The sequence below is a fragment of the Staurois parvus genome, unplaced genomic scaffold, assembly GCF_062004578.1.
Source record: "Staurois parvus isolate SC_StPar_1 unplaced genomic scaffold, SC_StPar_1.0 ptg000387l, whole genome shotgun sequence".
In the NCBI taxonomy this organism is placed as follows: domain Eukaryota; kingdom Metazoa; phylum Chordata; class Amphibia; order Anura; family Ranidae; genus Staurois; species Staurois parvus.
The window spans coordinates 4,071,082-4,092,050 of NW_028318183.1; the positions used below are offsets into that span (position 1 = coordinate 4,071,082).

Here is a 20,969-nt window from a genome sequence, read left to right on the forward strand (position 1 = left end):
GTATATATACACCCGTGCCGCCCTGTAGCAGTATTTCTGCTATAGGGCAGACTGGAAGCGATTAATGAAGGTGAAATGTTCGTAGAACAGCTAGATCTGCTTTGCCACAGGAACAACATGGAAACAATGTGAAATATTTCCATTATTAAAAGCACAGTAACTGCGTTATGTATAAAGGGAGTTCCCTGGAACAACGGCAACCAATTACAACTTTCTTTCTTTCTTACCGGGTTTGTGGGATTCAGCTTTAGTTTCATCTCTGCCATCATTTCAAAGTCTTTCAAGGTACTGAAAACATACACTAAAATTAGCAGTGTGCCAAGATGTATAAACAATGGGCATGCTAAAAACTAAAGTCATCAAACATCAAAGCAATAATCCTTTGTTTACTTCTTTTATACTGCGATAAATACTTTGAACAAAATAGCATTGTTGCTTGGATGTTAGTTCCCGTTGTGCTTTTGGTTTACTGGGTTATACTTTTAATGAGGGATTATGTACAAATTAAAAATTTCTCCCCTTTTGTGTAGTCTCTCTTTAGATGCATTAGATCCCTGCCATGGTCCAAAAACATACAGACAGGTAATCAACTTTCAGCCTAAACAGGTAGGCGTGTCTGAATAACTCTGACAATAGACTGTAAATTCCTCTAGCATGGTTCAATTTTTTTTTTCTATTATTAATATATCTTTAATTGATTTTATAAAACACATTTCAAATATTACAATCATACATTTTCAGTTTACATTTTTTTTTTTTACAAAAACCCTTCCCCCTCCACCCTCAACCCATCACCTCCCCAAGTCCCCCTGATCCTCTATTAACCTCTATCATCCATCCACCACCTCTTACCCCACCTCTCAGAAATACTCAATAAAAACGGAGAAACCTTCAGTCTTTCCCCCTCACATTTCTATCAATTCTGAATAACTCTTAGTTGTTTTATAACTTAGCCATTTTTCCCATGTTTTTCTAAATTTTTAAAATTTTATCCTCTCCAATATGGTACAGTTCCTCCATCCTGTATATGTATTCCACTCTGTCAATCCAATCTTTCATTTTAGGAATTTCTCTTCTCTGCCAAAATTTAGGAATCAATCCTTTAGCTGCATGTAATAAATGAAATATCATATTCTTATATTACTTCACTGTGAAATCCATATTGTGAAATACACAGGCCCAATGATTGCTTGGTATTATAATTCCCGTTATCTCCTGAATTTGTTGTATTATTCCTTGCCAAAACTCTTGCATTTTAGGGCACTTCCACCATATATGTGTACTTCCTTCTTTGCCACATCCCCTCCAACATAAAGGTGAACTCTGTGGTCATTGCTTATGTGCCACACTAGGTGTACAGTACCATCTTACTAAGCATTTGTAGTTCATTTCTACCATATTCATATCTACAGCACCATGTGTCAACTTGAATATTTTCTTTTTATCTTGCTCCTCCAATTTTATTCCAAGCGCTTTATCCCACTTCCCCAGGAACGGTGGAGAAACGAATCCCAATACTCTAGTAAGGATCTTGTAAATACAAGAAGTATGTTTAAGTATTATTTCTCGACTAAAAAGACGTTCTAATGGATACATGTTCTCCACCACTCTTAGTGGCTGCGTGAGAGCTACTACAAAACGTCTCAGTTGATGATACCACCACTCGTCTAACCTAACAAATAAATCCTTCTTATTTTTTAAACCTAAAAAAGAACATAATTCCACATTTTCAGTGATATTTTTCAAACGTGCATTTTTATCTTTTATCCATTTACCTGCACTGTTTTCTTTCCCCGGAGCAAAAAAAATCTGTTCCCTCCAAGGGTCTTAACAGTGAGTTATACTCCCACCCCATTTGCTTATGAATTCTATCCCACTCTCTTAGAACATTCCGTGTTAAAGTGCTAGTATTTTCCAAAAAAAATCCGATACTGTTGTGGAGGCCAGATTATATTGTGTAACTTTGACCCACTTAGTGTATTTTCCATTTTTACCCATGTTTTCCCTTGTGTATTATGTATCCAGTCCGATATTCATGAAATCAACACAGAACGGTAGTATCTCCTAAAACCCGTCACGCCTAAAACCCCATTAACTTTATCCCTACATAGTACTCCATAGCTAACCCTTGGTTTTTTTATTCACCCATATGTATTTACTTATCTTTTTTATGATCCTAAAAAAGGACCCGGTAAGTATATTGGAAGCATATGGGACCTATACAGGATCTTCGGAACTATAACCATCTTTATTATATTTATACGACCCACCCAGGAGAGTGACCCTATAGAGGTTTTCTTCAAATCTTCCTTTAGTTCATTGATATAATTTACTTGATATAAATTTTTTAGAGAAGTGGTAAGCTTTACTCCTAAGCAACTTAATTCTCTCTCTTTCCATACAAAGGAGAAAGCTTTCTGTACAATCTGTTTCTCGGTCTTCGAAATTGTAATGTTTAATATTTCTGATTTTGAGGGATTAATTTTCAATAATTTTTCAAGATCTTCAGTAGGTTAGGTAATGTTACTCTGGGGTTCACAATATAAAATAACATATCAACTGCATAGGCCACAACTCTCTGCTCTACATTTTCTATCGAGATTCCTTTTACATCTGTGCTTTTTCGAACAGTCGCCAATAGTGGTTGCAGAGAAATAACAAAAAGCAGTGGAAAGAGTGGACATCCCTGCCATTGTACATTCTAAAGAATTGTGACAATGAACCATTGACCTTCACCGCTGCTGATGAAAAACTATACAATTTTTATTATCCACTGTATCATCCTAGGTCCAATTTCTAGTACATCCAACGTGTCAATCATAAATCCCCAATTCACCCTATCAAAAGCTTTTTCAGCATCAATCGACACATCCAACGCCGAACCTATCTCTCTCATACTCTCTTGCAGCAGAAGCAATGATCTTAACCGGTGTCTCTTCCCTCCCTCCCTGGTACAAATCCCACCTGATCTATATGTATCCAATCCTACATCTTATTTGCCAAAACCTTTGCATATAAGTTTTGTGTCTATATTTAAGAGTGATATTGGTCTATAACTAGCACATTGGGATGGATCTTTCCCCTCTTTCGGTATAAGTGAAAAATATGCCTGCAGCGACTCTTCCCTCATTTCCATCCTCTCTCCCAATGCATTCATATACAGGCACATTTTGGGCACAAGCTGCTCTTGGAACATCCTAGAATATCATAGCGTATAACCATCTGGTCCCGGGCTCTTTCCTGCAGCTGTACTTCTCAGTGCTACATTAATTTCTTCCAGCAAAATTGGTTTTTCCAGAGCTAGCAACCTCTCCTCCTCTAACCTAGGCAATCCGACCTCTTTTACATATAATTGCCTCTTTTCCTTTCTCTTTCTCCCTCTAGTTCTTTCATGGTTTTATATCATATAGTTGCTGTAATATTTTTGAAATGTTTTAGCAATATCAGTGGTTGAATATACCATTTCTCCATTCTCATCTTTAATTTTCTCTATATAGTTCCTTGATTTCTTTTCTCTTACCCTTCACATTAAATGTTTTCCTGGTCTATTCCCCCACTGATATCTTTCTTTAACCACCCTATTACAAGACTCTTCTTGTTTCCGGTTCCATAATATCCTTCTATTCCTCTCTTTTCAAAATTATCTTCTGTTGTATCTCTGGATCTATTTTCTTTTTGTGTGATTGTTCTAAATCATATAATTCCTTAGTTAACAGTTTTCTTTTCTTTTCCCTTTCTCTCTGTTTTTAGGCCCCCATCGAGATCAAAATGCCCCTAACATACACCTTATATGCTTCCCATACTGGCGCCACCAGTATCTCTTCAGTCTCGTTGAGCATAAAATATTGCGCTCCTTCCTTAGCCTTATCTCAGTCTCCTGATCCTGTATAAGTGTTTCATTTAATTTCCATATATTACTTATGTTTCCCTCCTTTCCCCACTTTAATCTCATTGTGAGAGGTGAGTTATGTGATGACATTACTTCAATATTAGAATTTACCAAAGACTCCAGATGCCTATGTTCTATCATTATAATCCAGCCTTGAGTACACCACATGTGCCAGAGAGAAGAAGGTGTAGCCCTGATCTCTTGGATGTTTAATTTGTCATGTGTCCATCAATTGACACTGATAATTGCCTCTTTTTAATCGATTTTAGACTACTACCTCTGTCTCTCCAAGCCCGTGAGGATGTATCCATCCATGGGTGCATACAGAAATTAAGAGTCCTGCCACAATCAACTGACCCTTCTTAAAATCCATGAGGTTTTTCAATACACCCTCCAAATAAACAATCGGGTTCTTATTAGGGCAGTAGATGTTCACGAATGTACATTCTACTCCTTGTAGTTTCCCTCTTAGTAATAGGAACCGACCACCTGGATCTACCACCCCATCTTCCAAAGTAAAGCTGACATTTTTTGCTATCCGAATTGCCACCCCTTTTGCACGTTTAATAGGAGAGTCCGCGTAAAACCATATAGGATAATGTTCGGAAAATAACTTAACATTTGTGTCCTGAGATAAATGTGTCTCCTGTAGGAAGACCACATCCGTCAAATGTTGATGAATTTCCCTAAGAATCTTATACCTTTTAGCCGGGGTATTTAACCCTTTCACATTGTATGTCATAAAATGACACTTATTCATTCCTTCTCTATTTGTCTGTTATCCATCTATATGAAAAAACTCAGCCAACTCAAATTGGAATAAGATGAAAATTTTCCTCAGGGTGACCTTTACCTTCCCTCCTTCCACCCCTCCCTACTCCCTTCCCCCCATGTTCTAGCCCGGGAATCAGTTGTAGCTAATTTCCACCTTCGATTCCTCTTCAGGGTAGGACTCGGACCACCTACACCTAGCTGGACCAGTATTTCCTGAGTTTACAATGACCCGTGTCATATTAAGCCTCTCGACGTCCTTCTTTTAAATCCTTTCCTTTCTTCTTCATTTTCTTTTCCCTCCCCTCTCCCAACTCTGTCTGAGCTTTATACCCTATATAGGAGGAGAGGAAAAAAAAAAACACTCAAAAGAGCACTAAACCATCACCTCTCTATCCATTTCTCTATTTAGTAATCCATTGCCACCTGTTTTTCCTTAATTCTATACTCTCCTTAGTCCCTTCAGACCATCCTGGAACATCTACTATCTTCAAGTCCAGTTTTTCACAAAAGGGCTTTAGATCTTCTGGGAACCTTAGCTTTGCCAACTGTTCATCTTTCCATCCGCTCAAACATGCTGGGAATCCCCAGCTATACCGGACGTTCCCCTTGCGCATCAAGTCCAGTAGTAGTTTCAAAACTCTCCTTTTAGTTAGAGTCTCTGCTGCTATGTCTACAAAGATTTGCAAGCACACTCCTCCATATTTTACTTCTGGAACTCTTCCCAATGTTAGCTTTGTCTTCATAGTGATGAAAATGCACAATTACATCTCTAGGAACTTCTGGGGCTACTCCCAGGGGTCGTTTAATCCTATGAACTCTATCGATCTTCAATTATTCTCTCATTGGCCTACCCATTATAGAGTTAAGTATTTTCCTCATTTCTGCCACTAGATCTTCTCCTGAAGTTACTTCAAATCCACAAGTTGTTTCTTCTATCCTTATTTTCTTGATCTTCTAGTCTATATGTCAGTTTCCTTTGCTCCATATGCATGTCTTCTACCTGCGTTTCAACTTCGTAATTACTTGCGCTTGTATCTCTAATTTTTCCTCCATCTCTTCCAAATGAGATAGTGCTTGTCCCAAATCCTTATGTAATACGGTCATTTCACATTTAGGGCGTGTTATAATTTCGCAAACATTTCTGCCATTTCTGTTTTCGTAGGTATTTGTAAACTTGATCTTTGTTCTTCTATATCTCCATGATCTGTTCTACTTTCCATATTATTTAGCTCTTTAATCTGATCCAGGTTTGATGATCCTAATGATATTCTAGTTTAATCTCCGCGATTATTTCCCAGGTCATGACTCCCCTCTACTCCCTGCTGTCTCTCAAGGGTATGACCTTCTAGACTTTTTCCTGAGGAGGCATATATTTTCTTATTGTACTCGATTGGGGGGTTTTTGTCTCTCCTCCTTAAACAGATCTGCTCTTCATATTATTACAGTGCTATTACCAGTCCTCCCGCTCCTCACTTTATCACTACGATTCCAGTCCCCTTGGCAAATTGCAGATTAATTCCAAAAGTCCTGGCAAGTGCTCACTTCCTTCCTCCTCTCATACAAGGCACAGTATATCAGAAAGAGAAAGTTTCAGAAAGAATTCCACCTCTCACTCCTTTTCTTCCATACCCATTGGGTAACCCCTCACTTTTTTCTTATTCCTTTTTCTTTTCTTTTACTGTCCCCAGGACCCCCTTAGAGCCTCCTATATCGCCTTAACATCCACCCAAGCAAAAAAAAACCTTGCCGCTCCTTGCAGTAACTCACCCCCACCATCTGTGTCCCACTTAAGGGAGACCACAGCACTTGCTCGTCCTTTCTGCTATGTGTGGATGTAGGGTCACCTTCTGTGGATAGCGAGGCTGTGGATATCCTGTACCGTTTCGGCTGTAGTAACTGGTGTGCTCCACCTCCGCCACTGGGGCTACGTCCACCACTCTCCCGAGCCTCACGCCGGTCTCCTTTTCCGCACACAGTGGCTCCTAAGGTGCTCTCCTTCTGTCACGTGGGCGCTCCCTGGGTCCCAGCCTTGTCCGCTCTGCCCAACAAGCGGGGCTCCAGCTCATCTAGCGGGGTGACTGTCACCCCCCCCCCCTCGGTCTGCCACCCATCACATAGAAGGCCCAGTCAGACAGACAGGTAAGAGGGAGTTTTCAGATGTTGCTCTCCAGCTACAGGCATCAGGAGCTCCTGCTCCTAGTGTTTGACCAACACCACGTTCCGGCCCCTGCCCCTCCAAGCCCCGTATGATTCAATCTTTTGCATAAAATACAAAACAGATCAATGAAACGTTTTGAATTGCCTTCCCGTAAGGAATAGTGTCATCTATACTGTTTTCTAGACCATATTCTTTATCAAACCGCATCATGTGCAGGATTTTTAGCAGATTGTGAATGAACCGCATGCAGGTAAGTACCAACTCCAGCAACAGTCTTTACAGAAATTCACTGATCAGTAAATGCTTGCATTTTCATTTTGACTAAAACAAAACTTACCGCTGGCGTAATTTGCTGGATAATTTGTCAAGGAATAACATTACGGTCTCTGTCAAGAATACAAGAAAAAAATTTTAGCACAACATTTTTGCCCTTTATCACTGTTAACCAAAATTGGTTAAAAGGTAAAGTGGACCTGAAGTGAAAAAGTATGGCTAGTTACATGGTAGGAAACACAGAAAACTGATGGCAGGAAACAACCAAAGTGGTCCATCAAGCTTGCCCCTCCTTTTTTGATTTTTTTCTTTTAAACCTTTTAGTCTGAGTATAGATCTATGTTTGTCCCACGTATGTTTGAATTCAGTTACTGTTGATTGTCTAACACTTGCCATGATCGCTGCTTGCATCTCACTGCAAGTAACTAATTTTATCACAAACTGGAATAGATATCACATTAAAGTTGAACCCCAGGCAAACAGATAATTACAGAGCTGAAATACTTAGGCTATTTTCACACTGATCAGTTTTTCTTCAGATTTTAAATTTTAAAAAAAAAAGCAGAAGAAAAACACATGTCCATTAAATGCTATAGAACTCATCACACTGGTCAGTTGTGGGTTTGTTGCATTTTTCAAAGTCCTGCTTACTGCTTTTTTGGTCCATGCGTTTTGGTGCGTTTTTTGAGTCACGTCCTATTTTCACACATGCAAAACCCACCAGAAATGCAGTAAAAACACAATTGCATTTTTACTGCATTTTTTCACAATGGTGCAGTGTGAAAGTAGCCTCACACACATTCCACCTGTCAAAGAATCTGAAATTTTGTTCAGCTAGCCTGCTCACAACTGAGCTTGAACAACAAAGAAGCTGTACAATTTATGGGGTGATCACTCTGTTCCCTCCTCCAGTCAGAAAGATAGACTTTGGACTCATGCACATACATTCAAATCGAAAATGCAGCATTTTACAATGAAAAAAAAAATGCAACATAAACAGGTCAAAGGCATCTTTGAATGGTAATCAACACTACACCATTAAAGTAGAACTATAGGCAAAACCTTTAAACCCCCCCATTTTGGATAGAGCAAGAGAGGATTATAACCCTTTTTTTTGCCATCCATAGCCAAACAGGAAGTGAGAGGAAATTCCTGCAAAATAAAGGGAAATCCTTGGAGCCCTCCAGGTCACTAGATTTAGTGTCCCCATTGGAAGATTTTCTTCTATTACTTTTTTGGGGACAATCAAATATTTTGTATTTTTCTTTTACTTTCAATTTCAATGATAACAGTAAAAAGGACAAATAAAGAGAGTGAATCTCCCTAACGGGGATACAGACAGCAATAAAAACTGACAAGTATTCTAAACCCTTTCTACGCTATTCAAAACTAAAAAAAACGTTGCCTTTAGTTATACTGTAAAATCAATATGAATTTTCTGCCATACAGTTAATGTATGCTTAAAATGCAGGAAAACAAAGGTCTATATACAGTACACAAGCCCCTAAACTGGCAGAACTATGTAATGCAAAGCAGGCCAATTAACTCACCTTCACTGTCCTACTCTGTCTTGTTGTGTAGAGGAGTACAGAAAGCTCATATAAATACAGATTAAAATACGCATTTCTAGCTGTATTTAAATACTGAATTTAAGGAGCAAAAGTGCCCAGACTGTGAACATTACCATTTGCATATACGCAACAAGCCGCAAAAGAGCTTAAACACATGCCCACACTGACCTCTCTAGCAGCTTGCACTATGTTGTAATTTAATCTCCAAAATCTTTAAAGATCACAACAATGACTCAAATCTAATCTTCTACCCCTGTTGTGAATTTTTAAAATTAATAACTTCATAAGGTCTATAACAATAGATGTGAATAATAACTTGTTTTAAGTGATTTTACTGATGTTTACAAAATCTGAAAAATTGGTATAATCCAGAGATATTCTTTAGAGACTTGAAGGTGTTCACAAACCTACCCCAAACAAAGTGTGGTATGTTTCTGTGGATTTTTTTCTAACTTGGTTTTGGCTTAAGAGAGTTTAAAGGGTCAGTTCAGTTACAGACCAAGTTACCCCAATAGGGTTTTAGATTTTTAGATCTTAAGGGTTCCAGTGGCACAAATTCCCAGCCATTGTTTCTGGTTCTTTGCCCTTTAGAGACACTAGTAAGGCTACTTTCACACTGATCTGCGGCAAAAACACCACATTTGCGATACATTTTTTAAAAGGACACATGACTCAAAAAAATGCACCAAAAACGTGAGTTTTTTAAGCATTTTCCATTTCCACTGATTTCTATGGAGAAGTGCGTTTTTGGTGAGGTTTTTTTTAAACCCACCAAACCTGCACGAAGCAGGACTTTGAAAAGAAAAGAAAAAGCGTGCACAGTTCCACAGGAATAAATGGTCACACGTTTTTCTTCGACTATTTTGAATGCAAAAGCAGAAGAAAAAAAAAACATCAGTGTAAAAGCAGCCTTAAAAAAAAAAAAAAAAAAAATTAAGCCTGGCCTAATGGGGAATGCCTAAAAGGGAACTTCGGATCTTTTTTTTTTTTTTTTTGGCAGTTTCCAATCATTCGAAGGTGGCAGGATAACCGTATCGTATATGAAGATGAACGATGTATGATGAAGGAAAACGCATTTTTGTTTGTGCATGATTGAATGATTAAAGTGAACACAGACAGCATTACTGTACTCACTAAACTAAGTGTGCATTAACTTTCCAAAGTGAACATGCTCTATTCTTTGAGTAAATCAACCTCAGTGTGTTTAACCTCAGCAGCATTTACTAAAAAAAATAAATCCAAAATTTTTCTGGACTTACTCTTTAATTCCAATTTTATCATAGGTTTCATTTTCCTTTTACTTGATGTATGCAATTATTCCTATTTAAATATACAAATAATTTAAGAGTATGTAAACCCAATATTTCATATTCCTGATATGTGCCTGCTGTACCATGAAAAAGTATCCTGTTCTCTTTGTATTGCTTCCTTTGTGCGAAACCTCTGGTGTTGCTGCCTATACCACTGCTTTCCTAATAAAAACTGACCACACTAGGCAGGAGAGCACAGCATGGTCAGTTCTGCAGCTGAGCTGGGAACTAAGCCCATTCTCCTGACACCCCTCCAATGTTTCTCCTCCCGTGGCACTTATCCAGCTGAGAACAGAGGGAATGTAATCACTTACAAAAAGTGAGGGAGGGGGTGTTTAAAATAAAAATGAAAGGCAAAACATTTGGGTATAGATATGAAAATAAATTATAAACTGAAAGGGTTGTTTTTTCAAGGTGAGGGTTTACAAATCACTTTAAACCTAAACAGTAAAGAACTGTCAACAGGTACGAGACCTGCTCAGCTCAGCAACATTTATGGTACTGTTGTTTTTGCATGTGTAGAACAGACCAACACATGCGTGTTCCATCACATCTGCGTAGGTGTAAATGGAGTCCTAAAGAGGACTGTGAACAGACAGGTAAGATTATTTTTTGTAAAAGAGACATTTTATGTCTATTCTGCAATCAAATGCCTGACTATGTGCATTTTTTAAAATTAGAATTTGGTTTCACTATAAAATCTTTTGTTTTTCAGTCAGAAACTTTTTACATAAATCAAGAATAGAAAACACAGATTAAATCTGGTTTTAGAACTTAAGCAATCAAAAATCAGATGCCCATAGTTTAGCTCATAACAGTCAAAGTTTGACTGGGGATTGGTTGCTTAAAAGTAACCATTAATAATATGTACAAATTGAAATAATAATGAGCTCCTGGTGTTAATTTTGAGGTTAGCAGACCACTTTACCTGGAGTTTTAGCTATGGTCCCCAACAATGCTCTGTGCACAAATGTTGGGAATCCAACAAGCTGGGCCAAATCATTCCTACTACTGAGCAATTCCTCCAAACATGTCAATTGCCTGGCATTTGGGTAAAGGAAAATCTTGTAGGCTGCTTCCCGTAGCTAAAAAAAAAGAACAAAGAAAAAAAAAAAATGTTAACCAATACTACCAACTTTTCTAAACTCCAGCAACATGTTATAAAGAAGTGATGCGAAATAATAAGTTCAAAACACACAACTGAAGCTGGGTATACACGCCAAGTTTTTTTTCGTTCAACCGAGTCGAGTGAAAAACAAAAAAACTAATGGATTCCCCTATTCACACAAGTGAATCTTCCCCACTGTACTACTGTATTCTGACAGTGAGAACTCCTCCGCTGTCAGAATACACTGATCAGTGCTGCAGCTAATTGGCAGAATGCAGTGGCTGAGCGAATGAAAGTTTTCCGACAGCCCCATTTAACACAAGTTGATCTACCAATCATCTTCTCTCAAACAGGGAGGGCCCCACACAGATCAAAATTTGGCCAGCCCCCGCTGAACCAGTCGAATTTCAATCCATGTGTACCAACCTTTAGTAACCAACATGAATTGGTGAAAATGACAAGAGTGCCGTTTGCTTCCAGATTGCTTAACAACCATCCAAACTATGGTAGGCGTCAGCAAACACTTATGGTATAGAAACACACGCTGCTTCCCAGGAAGTTACAAACAAAACTTCATTGCTCCACAACACTTCCAGACATTTCACCCGGCTCCTCTTCCTGACATGTTTCATCCCTACTCGGGCTAAATCGCAGAGCTACAGTGCGATAGGAGTCTAGTGCTAAACAAAACCAATCAATCATACCCATATCCCTAAATTAACTAAACCCGAAAGCAAAGAAATATAGGACTTTTCAAGAAATGAATTCATGAAAAAATATACAGTATGAAGGAAAAAGGACAGAGCAGGGGACAGGGCCCAAGCCAAGCTCTTTTTGTGAATGGACAATGTCCATTCACAGAAATGCGGCTCGGGAGCAAGCATGTTCGAGTTCCTCCATATTAAGAGGCTTGCAATTGGGGGCACTCAGCCAGGGCAAGGAGCCAGGACCGCCAGCAGGGGTCCAAAAAGAAGAGGATCGGTAAAATCTATACGGTATAACAGGTTTTTATTTTCAATTACAACCTTTAGAACCACTTTCATGTGGTTAGTCAATAAAGATTTTTGATTTTATGTATTGTACCGTGTGTCGGCTTAATTCCATTATGGATTACTTTGCTTACGTGCAGGAACACTTTTGCCAGAGCACTGGTCTTCAGCCACAAGAAGCTGAATCAGCAGTTGAGCATGGGTTTTGTATATTCACATTGCCTAGTTAATATTTAAAAAAACAACAACAAAGGTCTATCCAGCAGTAAACTTCTTCAATATAGAATATCATTAAACATACAAAAGATTACATTAGGCTAGAGCAGTGGCCTCCAAACTGGGGCCCTTTGCTTGCCTTTATCTGGCTCTTGGGGCACTATTTCACCAACTGACCCTACTGACAACAAGGGACTATTCCTCCCATTAAAAACACAATAATAGGGCATTGATGCTGGGGCATTTTTTACTTCCCCTGGACAAAGTTCAGCCTCCTGAAGCCTGAAGGACAGTAAACTGTTCCTTTGCTAAGAAGGTTTGGAGTCCCCAGGGCTAGAAGATGCCGTAACCTGAAATTAAAAGGTATGGTGTTTTTTTTTTCTTTTAAACAAACATGTTATACTTACCTGCTCTGTGAAATGGTTTTTCCCTCCTACCTAGTGCAGCATGCTATGGGGGCACCCGGCTCAGCCCCGACCCCTACACATTGGCTCACTGGCTGTCATTGCTGTCTCAGCCAATGAGGAGTGAGAGACCGAGGAGAGCCAAAGCTTTTGTGCACATCGCTGGATTGGGATGGAACTCAGGTAAGCTTTAGGGGGGCTGGGGACACTGCTGCACACAGAAGGTTTTTTTACCTTCAAGCATAGAATTCATGAAGGTAAAAAACTATGAGCCTTTACAACTAGTGGTGCACCGAAATTAAAATTCTGGTGCCGAAACCGATACCAAAAATTCAGAATGCATGTGGCCGAAGACCGAACAGAAATGTCTGCGTATGTGGGCGTGGGGAGGCTCCAATTTTTGTTCCCCTACATTCATATGTGTATATATATATATATATATATATATATTTTTTTTTTTTTTTTAACCTCCCTAGCAGTCTGATTATGTCCATATTTCTGTGCTCAAAGCGGTACATTTTTTTTGCATGGAAATATGTAGTTTTTTTATTGTAGGCCTGTAATTTTTAGGAATAACTCACTGAAATCTGTCTGAACAAGAGTCTAGTAAACATTCCGGGTATGTTAAAATTTGAAACACAAAATCATAAATTATAATTTAATAATCATAAAAAATAATAATATAATAATAAATTTAATTCAATAATATAATCAAATCAAAAGAACTGAAATTTGAAATATAGCGCCAAGTTCGCACATCACTGAGCAAAGTCGCAAATTCGTTTTCAGTGTCTGATGACGAATTTCCCCACAAATCATCACTCAATTCTGTAAGTAGTTCTAATTTACTATCGCTGTTCTCTAGCTGGTCTAAAACTGCTTTTGACCTAAAGGGACGCTTTTTGGACGCCATGGACTTTTCTCAGTTTCCAGGCAGAAATAACAGTAAACATGCAGGCAGGGCACAGGACAAAGCACTAGGGACAAAATGCATGTGAAATGGTTTGATACAGTAATGTTTTACTGTGTGATTTTAGTGAATTTAGTGAATGTCACTTTCAAAATTTTAAAATTTCCCGCCAATTCCGTCCCCGTACGTCCTGACATTGCAGGTAACGGAACCTGGAAGACAGATGCCGGCATCGGCCGGAGGACATTGCCAGGGATGCTACAGGGGGGACATCGTGGGAGCGCAGGACAAGATAAGTGAAGAAGAGATCACGGAGCAGCGCTGCAGGGTATTCCCGAGTGTAGCTCGGGGTTACCGCTTGTGGTACTGAAACTTTACCCCGAGCTACACTCAGGAATATCTCCAGGGAGGTTAACTTATGATTTTGCTATCACATAGGGGATCAATAATCTCAAACCACGCAGAGCTTATTACAAATGTTCATAAAAAAGAACATTTGGGTAGCAGTGACCATAACATGATTTAATTTATTGTTAACTGTAAACAGCAAGCACATACGGGAAAAATAAAAATGCTCAGTTTTAAGAGAGCTAATTTTCCTAGGCTGAGAGCTGCTCTCCAAGACTTAGACTGAGAGGGAATATTGGCATCAATGAGCACAACACAGAAATGGGAGTTCTTCAAAACAAATGTATAGGAACACACTGCAAAATATATTCCCATGGGCAACAAGTTTAAAAGGCTAAAAATCAAACCTATGGGGCTTACGGCCAAAGTTAAAGTTATAGATAATAATAAAAGAGCTTTTATTACATATAAAAACGAAGGAACGCTATCATCCTAGAAATATTACAAAGAATATAACAGAATATGCAAAAAGGAAATAAAGGCCACAAAATTGGAAAATGAACGACAGATTGCAAAAGATAGCAGGACCAACAAAAATTCTTCAAATATATTAATAGTAAAAAGATCCAGTCCGAGCATGTAGGCCCTTTACAAAATAAGCTAGAGTGGGTGACTGGGGACAAAGAGAAGGCAAATTTTAAATACCTTCTTCAGCTCTGTGTATACAAAAGGAGCATGGGGGAGCTTTTGTCCATAATGGGCATGGTATTGACACAGCTCCAGATGATCCACACTGGCGCACAATTGATATGATCCAAAAATATTTAGACAAAATAAAAAGTGAATAAAGCACCTGGACCGGATGGCATAAATCCACGGGTCCTTAAATAATTGAGCTCTGTCATTTCAAAGCCACAGTTTTTAATTTTTAGGGACTCCTTGTTGAGTGGCATAGTACCACTGGATTGGTGTAAGGCCAATGTGGTGCCAATATTTAAAAAGGGGTCAAAATCTTTACCAACTAATTATAGACCTGTTAGTTTAACTTCTATATTTGGGAAGATACTGGAGAGTTTAATAAAAGACCACATAGATGAGTTCTTGCTGGAAAATATATTTTAAGCAAAAGACAGCATGGATTCATGAAAGACAGAAGTTGTCAAACAAATCTGATTTCTTTTTATGAGGGGGTGAGCAAAACCTTGGACAGAGTGGTGGCGGTGGACGTGGTTTACTTGGATTTGCAAAAGGGTTTGACACAGTTCTCCACACATGGCTAATGTGTAAGGTAAAGTCTACAGGCTTGGAAAAATCAGTATGTAAATGGAAGAAAAACTAAAAGATCGTATTCAGAGAGTAGTGGTAAATGATTCATACTCTGAATGGTCTAGAGTTGTCAATGGTGTACCCCAAGGTTCAGTGTTGGGACCCTAACTTTTTAATATATTTATAAACAATATAGGGTCTGGGATTATAAATCCCATTTCAGTCTTTGCAGATGACACCAAGATGTGCAGTGGAATAACGTCCTTACAGGATTCTCCAACTTACAAGCCGACCTCAATGCGCTGTGTAATTGGGCAACTATGTGGCAAATGAGGTTTAATGTTGATAAATGTAAGGTTATGCACTTGGGGGCTAAGAATATGCATGCATCATACATACTGGGGGGGGGGGGTACAACTGGGGGAAACAATGGTGGAGACGGATCTGGGAGTTCTAGTAGATCACAAGCTTAATAATGGCATGCAATGCAAAGCTGCAGTTTCTAAAGTGAGCAAAATCCTCTCTTGTATTAAAAGAGGTATAGACTCCAGAGAGAGAGATATCATATTACCCTGTACAAATCATTAGTAAGACCTCATCTGGAATATGCAGTTCAGTTTTGGGCACCAATCCACAAAAAGAACATTGGGGAACTGGAGAAAGTGCAGAGAAGGGCAACCAAAATAAGAGGCATGGAGGAGCTCAACTATGAGGACAGATTAGAGGAACTGAATTTATTGATTAAGGGGGGATATGATCAACATGTATAAATACATCAGTGGTTCATATAGTGACCTCAGTGTAGAGTTATTCATCCTGAGGTCATCACAGAGGACAAGGGGGCACTCTTTACGTCTGGAGGAAAAGAAAATTAATCTGCAAACACGGAAAGGTTTCTTCACAGTGAGAGCTGTGAAAATGTGGAATAGACTCCCTCAAGAGTTGGGTCTGGCCAGCTCAGTGGACTGCTTTAAAAAAGACCTGGATTCTTTCTTGGATACACAGAATATAACTGGATACTAACATTTATAGGTAAAGTTGATCCAGTAAATATCTGATTGCCTCTTGGGGGATAAGGTAGGAATTTTTTTCCCCTGCAGGAGCAAATTGAATCATACTTTGCTGGAGTTTGTATGCTTTCCTCTGGATCAACTGTGGGTATAGGATTACAACTTTTTTTTTTTTTTTTTTTTTTAATGGTTGAACTGGATGGACTTTTGTCATTTTTCAGCCAGACTAACTATGTAACTATGTCAGCCTTTCTCAACCGGGGTGCCGCCAGAGGTCTTCAGGGGTGCTGTGGGGAGAATGGGTGTCACTTGGGCCCAAGCTCCCGATCCCCAGCCGCACTGTACGTCGGCACTGGAAGCCGTCACACCACTGAGCAAAGTGAAAGCAAAGGGAAGGGGAGTGTCTTCTGTGCTCTCTGCTTCCCCCTAGAGTGCAGTACCCGGCTGTGTGATGGACACTAAGGTACTGTAACTTTTCATAATGCTGTAAACATGTGCCTGTGTGTGTGTATGTGTACATGTATGTGTGTGTATACATGTGTATGTACGTCTACGTACGTGTTTGTTTTTATATGTGTATAACTGTATTTTACTTTTAATCTCGACCCCCTATTCCTGTCCTTTCAGAACTGCTTTTTTTTAGGACTTGTTCGTAATAGCAGCAAGGACTGATGCTCTTCTGAAAAGAAATCCATGCTCAGATTGCTTTTCAGAGGCATCTGACAGGTAGTAAAGAGGCAATATGTTGCCTCCTCACCACCTGGTTTAACCGCGTAAAGAGCAGCATCAATCACCACACCACAACTGCGTGCAATGCGCACACAGTTGCAGGGTGATTGTAGTTCAACCCCATTACCCTGGAGGTATACTTCCAGCTGCAGCAACAGCATGTGTATACCTCCAGCTGCTGTTTCTGCAGCTAAAGAGGAAGCAGTTGGGGGTGGTAAAAGCAGCTCCATTGTGTGGTTTTACCGCCCTCCAACCTAACAGGTGAACAGGCCATTGGTTCACATCTGTGTGGCTGTGTGCAGGGCAGCTCATTCATTTCAATGGGCTGCTTTACCCGCAGAAATGCAGGGAAAGTCATCCCTGATCCTTGTTTTAAAATTGCACCACACCAAAAACACCTCACATTTGCCAATGTATGGGGGTACCCCTAAAGAGCAAAGCATTTGTCTGCGTGTCAGGAATGAGTGCGATTTTGCACGGGTTTCCGTGACACACGTAAGTAACGCAAACCAAGCCTTGCACAGGGGTGTCTCGTAACTGAAAATACTTTTCAAGGGCGCCCCAATTGGAAAAAGGTTGAGAAACACTGAACTATGTAATATAGCATACAGCCTTACCCTAACCTTCAGCTCAGGCTGAAGCACTAGAACGGTCTATATTGTGCTTGACTTCCAGGCAATTATTAGAGATGATATCCACAAACAGCAGATCTAAACAGTTGCTGCAATTGTGATCTCTTTCTTAAAGACCGTAGAAGTGACTAAAGGTTTAGAGATTTTATTCTAAACCTTTGCAAAAAGTATTTACTGTCCACTTACCAGATCATTGGGAGAATCTGCATGCAAGCCACCGATTTGCAGGTGCTTCCCATCCCTGGCAAAGTGAGAGCGAATGTGATCAGGTATAGCATTTATCTCAATTCTATTAGGCAAGGTGGATCCGAATAGGAAGTCACTGCTTAGGTCTGCAATGACAACATTTAGGTTGACAGCCTTCTGACGCTGTAAAGAAAAAAACAATGATATGTTATAATGTAACAAAAGCCAGGAAAACGGACCTAGCAACAGATAACTGTATATTTGTTTATGCCACGTACTGAGCATGTGTAACACGTCCTAGTGCTTTAAATCAGAATGGAAACAATCAGAAACATGAAAAATGTGTGTGTGCTATTTACAATTGCCACATTATTTGTAATTCTGTTTAGCCAGTTTTACGCACACCTCTGCCACACTGCATAGTCAGAAAGAGGACTGTTCTGGATGAACTACAAGACTTCCCAATTTATCTCTCAGCCTGCTTAAAGGACAATTCTGCAGCGTCATCACCAGCAGGCAAGAAACTTTACTATCCGTTATCCATTCCAGGCAAACACTGTCTCCTGATTGCCCCCAACAATGTCATGCCTCAATCCATGCTAATTTGTCACCTCACCGCTCGAACAGGATGTCTCCAACTTGCAAGCCGACCTCAATGCACTGTTTAATTGGGCAACTATGTGGCAAATGAGGTTTAATGTTGATAAATGTAAGGTTATGCACTTGGGGCTAAGAATATGCATGCATCATACATAGTAGGGGGGCACAAATGGGGGAATCAATGGTGGAGAAGGATCTGGGAGTTCTGGTAGATCACAAGCTTAATAATGGCATGCAATGCCAAGCTGTGGTTTCTAAAGTGAGCAAAATCCTCTCTTGTATTAAAAGAGGTATAGACTCCAGAGAGAGATATCATATTACCCCTGTACAAATCATTAGTAAGACCTCATCTGGAATATGCAGTTCAGTTTTGGGCACCAATTCACAAAAAGAACATTAGGGAACTGGAGAAAGTACAGAGAAGGGCAACCAAACTGATAAGAGGCATGGAGGAGCTCAGCTATGAGAAGATATTAAGGGGGGATATGATCAACATGTATAAATACATCAGTGGTTCATATAGTGAACTCAGTGTAGAGCTATTCACCCTGAGGTCATCACAGAGGACAAGGGGGCACTCTTTATCTCTGGAGGAAAAGAAATTTAATCTCCAAATACGGAAAGGTTTCTTCACAGTGAGAGCTGTGAAAATGTGGAATAGTCTCCCTCAAGAGTTGATTCTGGCCAGCTCAGTGGATTGTTTAAAAAAAAAGCCTGGATTATTTCTTGGATACACAGAATATAACTGGTTACTAACATTTAAAAGTAAAGTTGATCCAGGGAATATCCGATTGCCTCTCGGGGGATCAGGAAGGAATTTTTTTCTCCTGCAGGAGCAAATTTGCTCATGCTTTCATGTTTTGTTTGCCTTCCTCTGGATTAACTGTGGGTATAGGATTATAACTTGTTTTTTTTTTTTTATGGTTAAACTGGATGGACTTTTGTCTTTTTTCAGCCAGACTAACTATGTAACAGAACAGTGCTTCCAGGTATGTCGGAGCTTACCCTCACTCATGTGACAGAGCTTGTTCCTGAATGGACAATCCCCATGGTCTCTTTAAAGCTGAAAGTACCAGAGTCATCCCCGTTTATACAAGGCGACAGAGGTGTGTGAATCACAAAACCGCATATTCAGATTTGGAAATTATTTTTGGCAGGTTAAAATGTTTGTGCTCCCTACCCACGCCACCATGGGCGGCACACGCGCTCCCTACCCATGCCGCCATTGGCAGGTAAGCATGTCAATCACTGGGTCCCGGCTGGAGATTCCCCACCAGCACCCGGCATTCACCATGCAAAGCGGACAGGGGAGAGACACGTGTGTAAACAACAGGTCTCTTTCCTGCCAGCAAGGACATGCTGTTTTGTATTTCTCAGCACAGCAGAGAAATACAAAACAGTATGCCTCCCCAGCAAAACACAGCACAGTAACACACACACGCACACAGTTAACCTTTTGATCGCCCAAAAGTTAACCCCTTTCTGCCCAGTGTTATTAGTACAGTGTCAGTGCTTTTTATTAGCAGTAATCACTGTATTAGTGTCACTGGGGATGTCAGTGGCAGTTAGTCAGTTCCCACCCAGTGTCAGAAAGCCTGCCGCAGTCCAGCTAGAAGTTGCTGATCACTGCCATTACTAGTGTCAAAAAAATATGAATATATATATACACCATTTGTAGATGCTATAACTTTCACATAAACCAATTTACACGTGTTGTGATTTGTTTTAGTAAAGACATGTAGCAGATTACATTTTGGCCTAAATTTGTGAAAAAATTAGATTTTTAAAATTTCTTTAAATTTTTTTGGATATGTTTTATAGCAGAAAGTCAAAAAATAGTTTTTTCTTTCGAAAATTGTGTACAGAGTTGCATGACTGCGGAAGTAAAGCAGTGCCACATCGCAAAAAATGGCCTGGTCAAAAAAAGGGGTAAATCCTCTGGAGGACAAGTGGTTAAAGCCTTTATTCCAAAAGGAAAAAAATGCTGCTGTAACTGCATAAAAAGTGTTAGCTGGAGTTTGGGAAGTTGTTAGTCATTTATGTAAAGTGCATCTAAAACTGCCCTTTCCCAAAATTGACAAAGCTGCTGTTTAAAAGGCATCTCTGTTGCTCCTCCATCCAGAGTGGAGACTGCTTACTCATCAGACAACCTTGTAAAAGTAAAGAAAAAAAAAAAGGAAACTGATGCAGCCACCACATTTAAGGATTTGTAAGCTGCAATATATTACATTTTAGTTTCTGGGTAAATACTGCTTGAACTGGTCCTTTAAAAAAGGTACAAATGCATAGATCTACTGCTCTTCTTTAACTACTAGCCTACAGGGCACTTATACCCCCTTCCTGCCCAGGCCAATTTCCAACTTTCAGCGCTGTTGCACTTTGAATGAAAATTGCGCGTTCATGCAACACTGTACCCATATGAAATTTGTATCATTTTTTTGAGACAGATAGAGCTTTATTTTGGTGGTATTTAATCACCTCTGGGTTTTTATTTTTTCTTAAACAAACCAAAAACCACTGAAAATTTTTTTAAAAAAAGTTTTAGTTTCTGTTATAAAATTTTGTAAATAAGTGATTTTTCTCCTTCACGGATGTG

The 20,969-nt window shown here is 39.5% G+C and overlaps 1 protein-coding gene across 1 annotated transcript in view; it reads right to left on the minus strand.

Moving 5' to 3' along the window:
• The window catches only part of MIPEP (mitochondrial intermediate peptidase), a 171,097-nt gene that overhangs the window by 110,503 nt on the left and 39,625 nt on the right, over window positions 1–20,969 (minus strand). Inside the window, exons 6-9 of the mRNA XM_089685808.1 lie at window positions 17,774–17,956; window positions 10,904–11,060; window positions 7,159–7,207; window positions 228–288 (exon numbers count right to left, since the gene is read on the minus strand). Of these exons, the coding sequence (XP_089541934.1) occupies window positions 228–288; window positions 7,159–7,207; window positions 10,904–11,060; window positions 17,774–17,956 (450 nt within the window). The remainder of the gene's footprint in view (window positions 1–227; window positions 289–7,158; window positions 7,208–10,903; window positions 11,061–17,773; window positions 17,957–20,969) is intronic.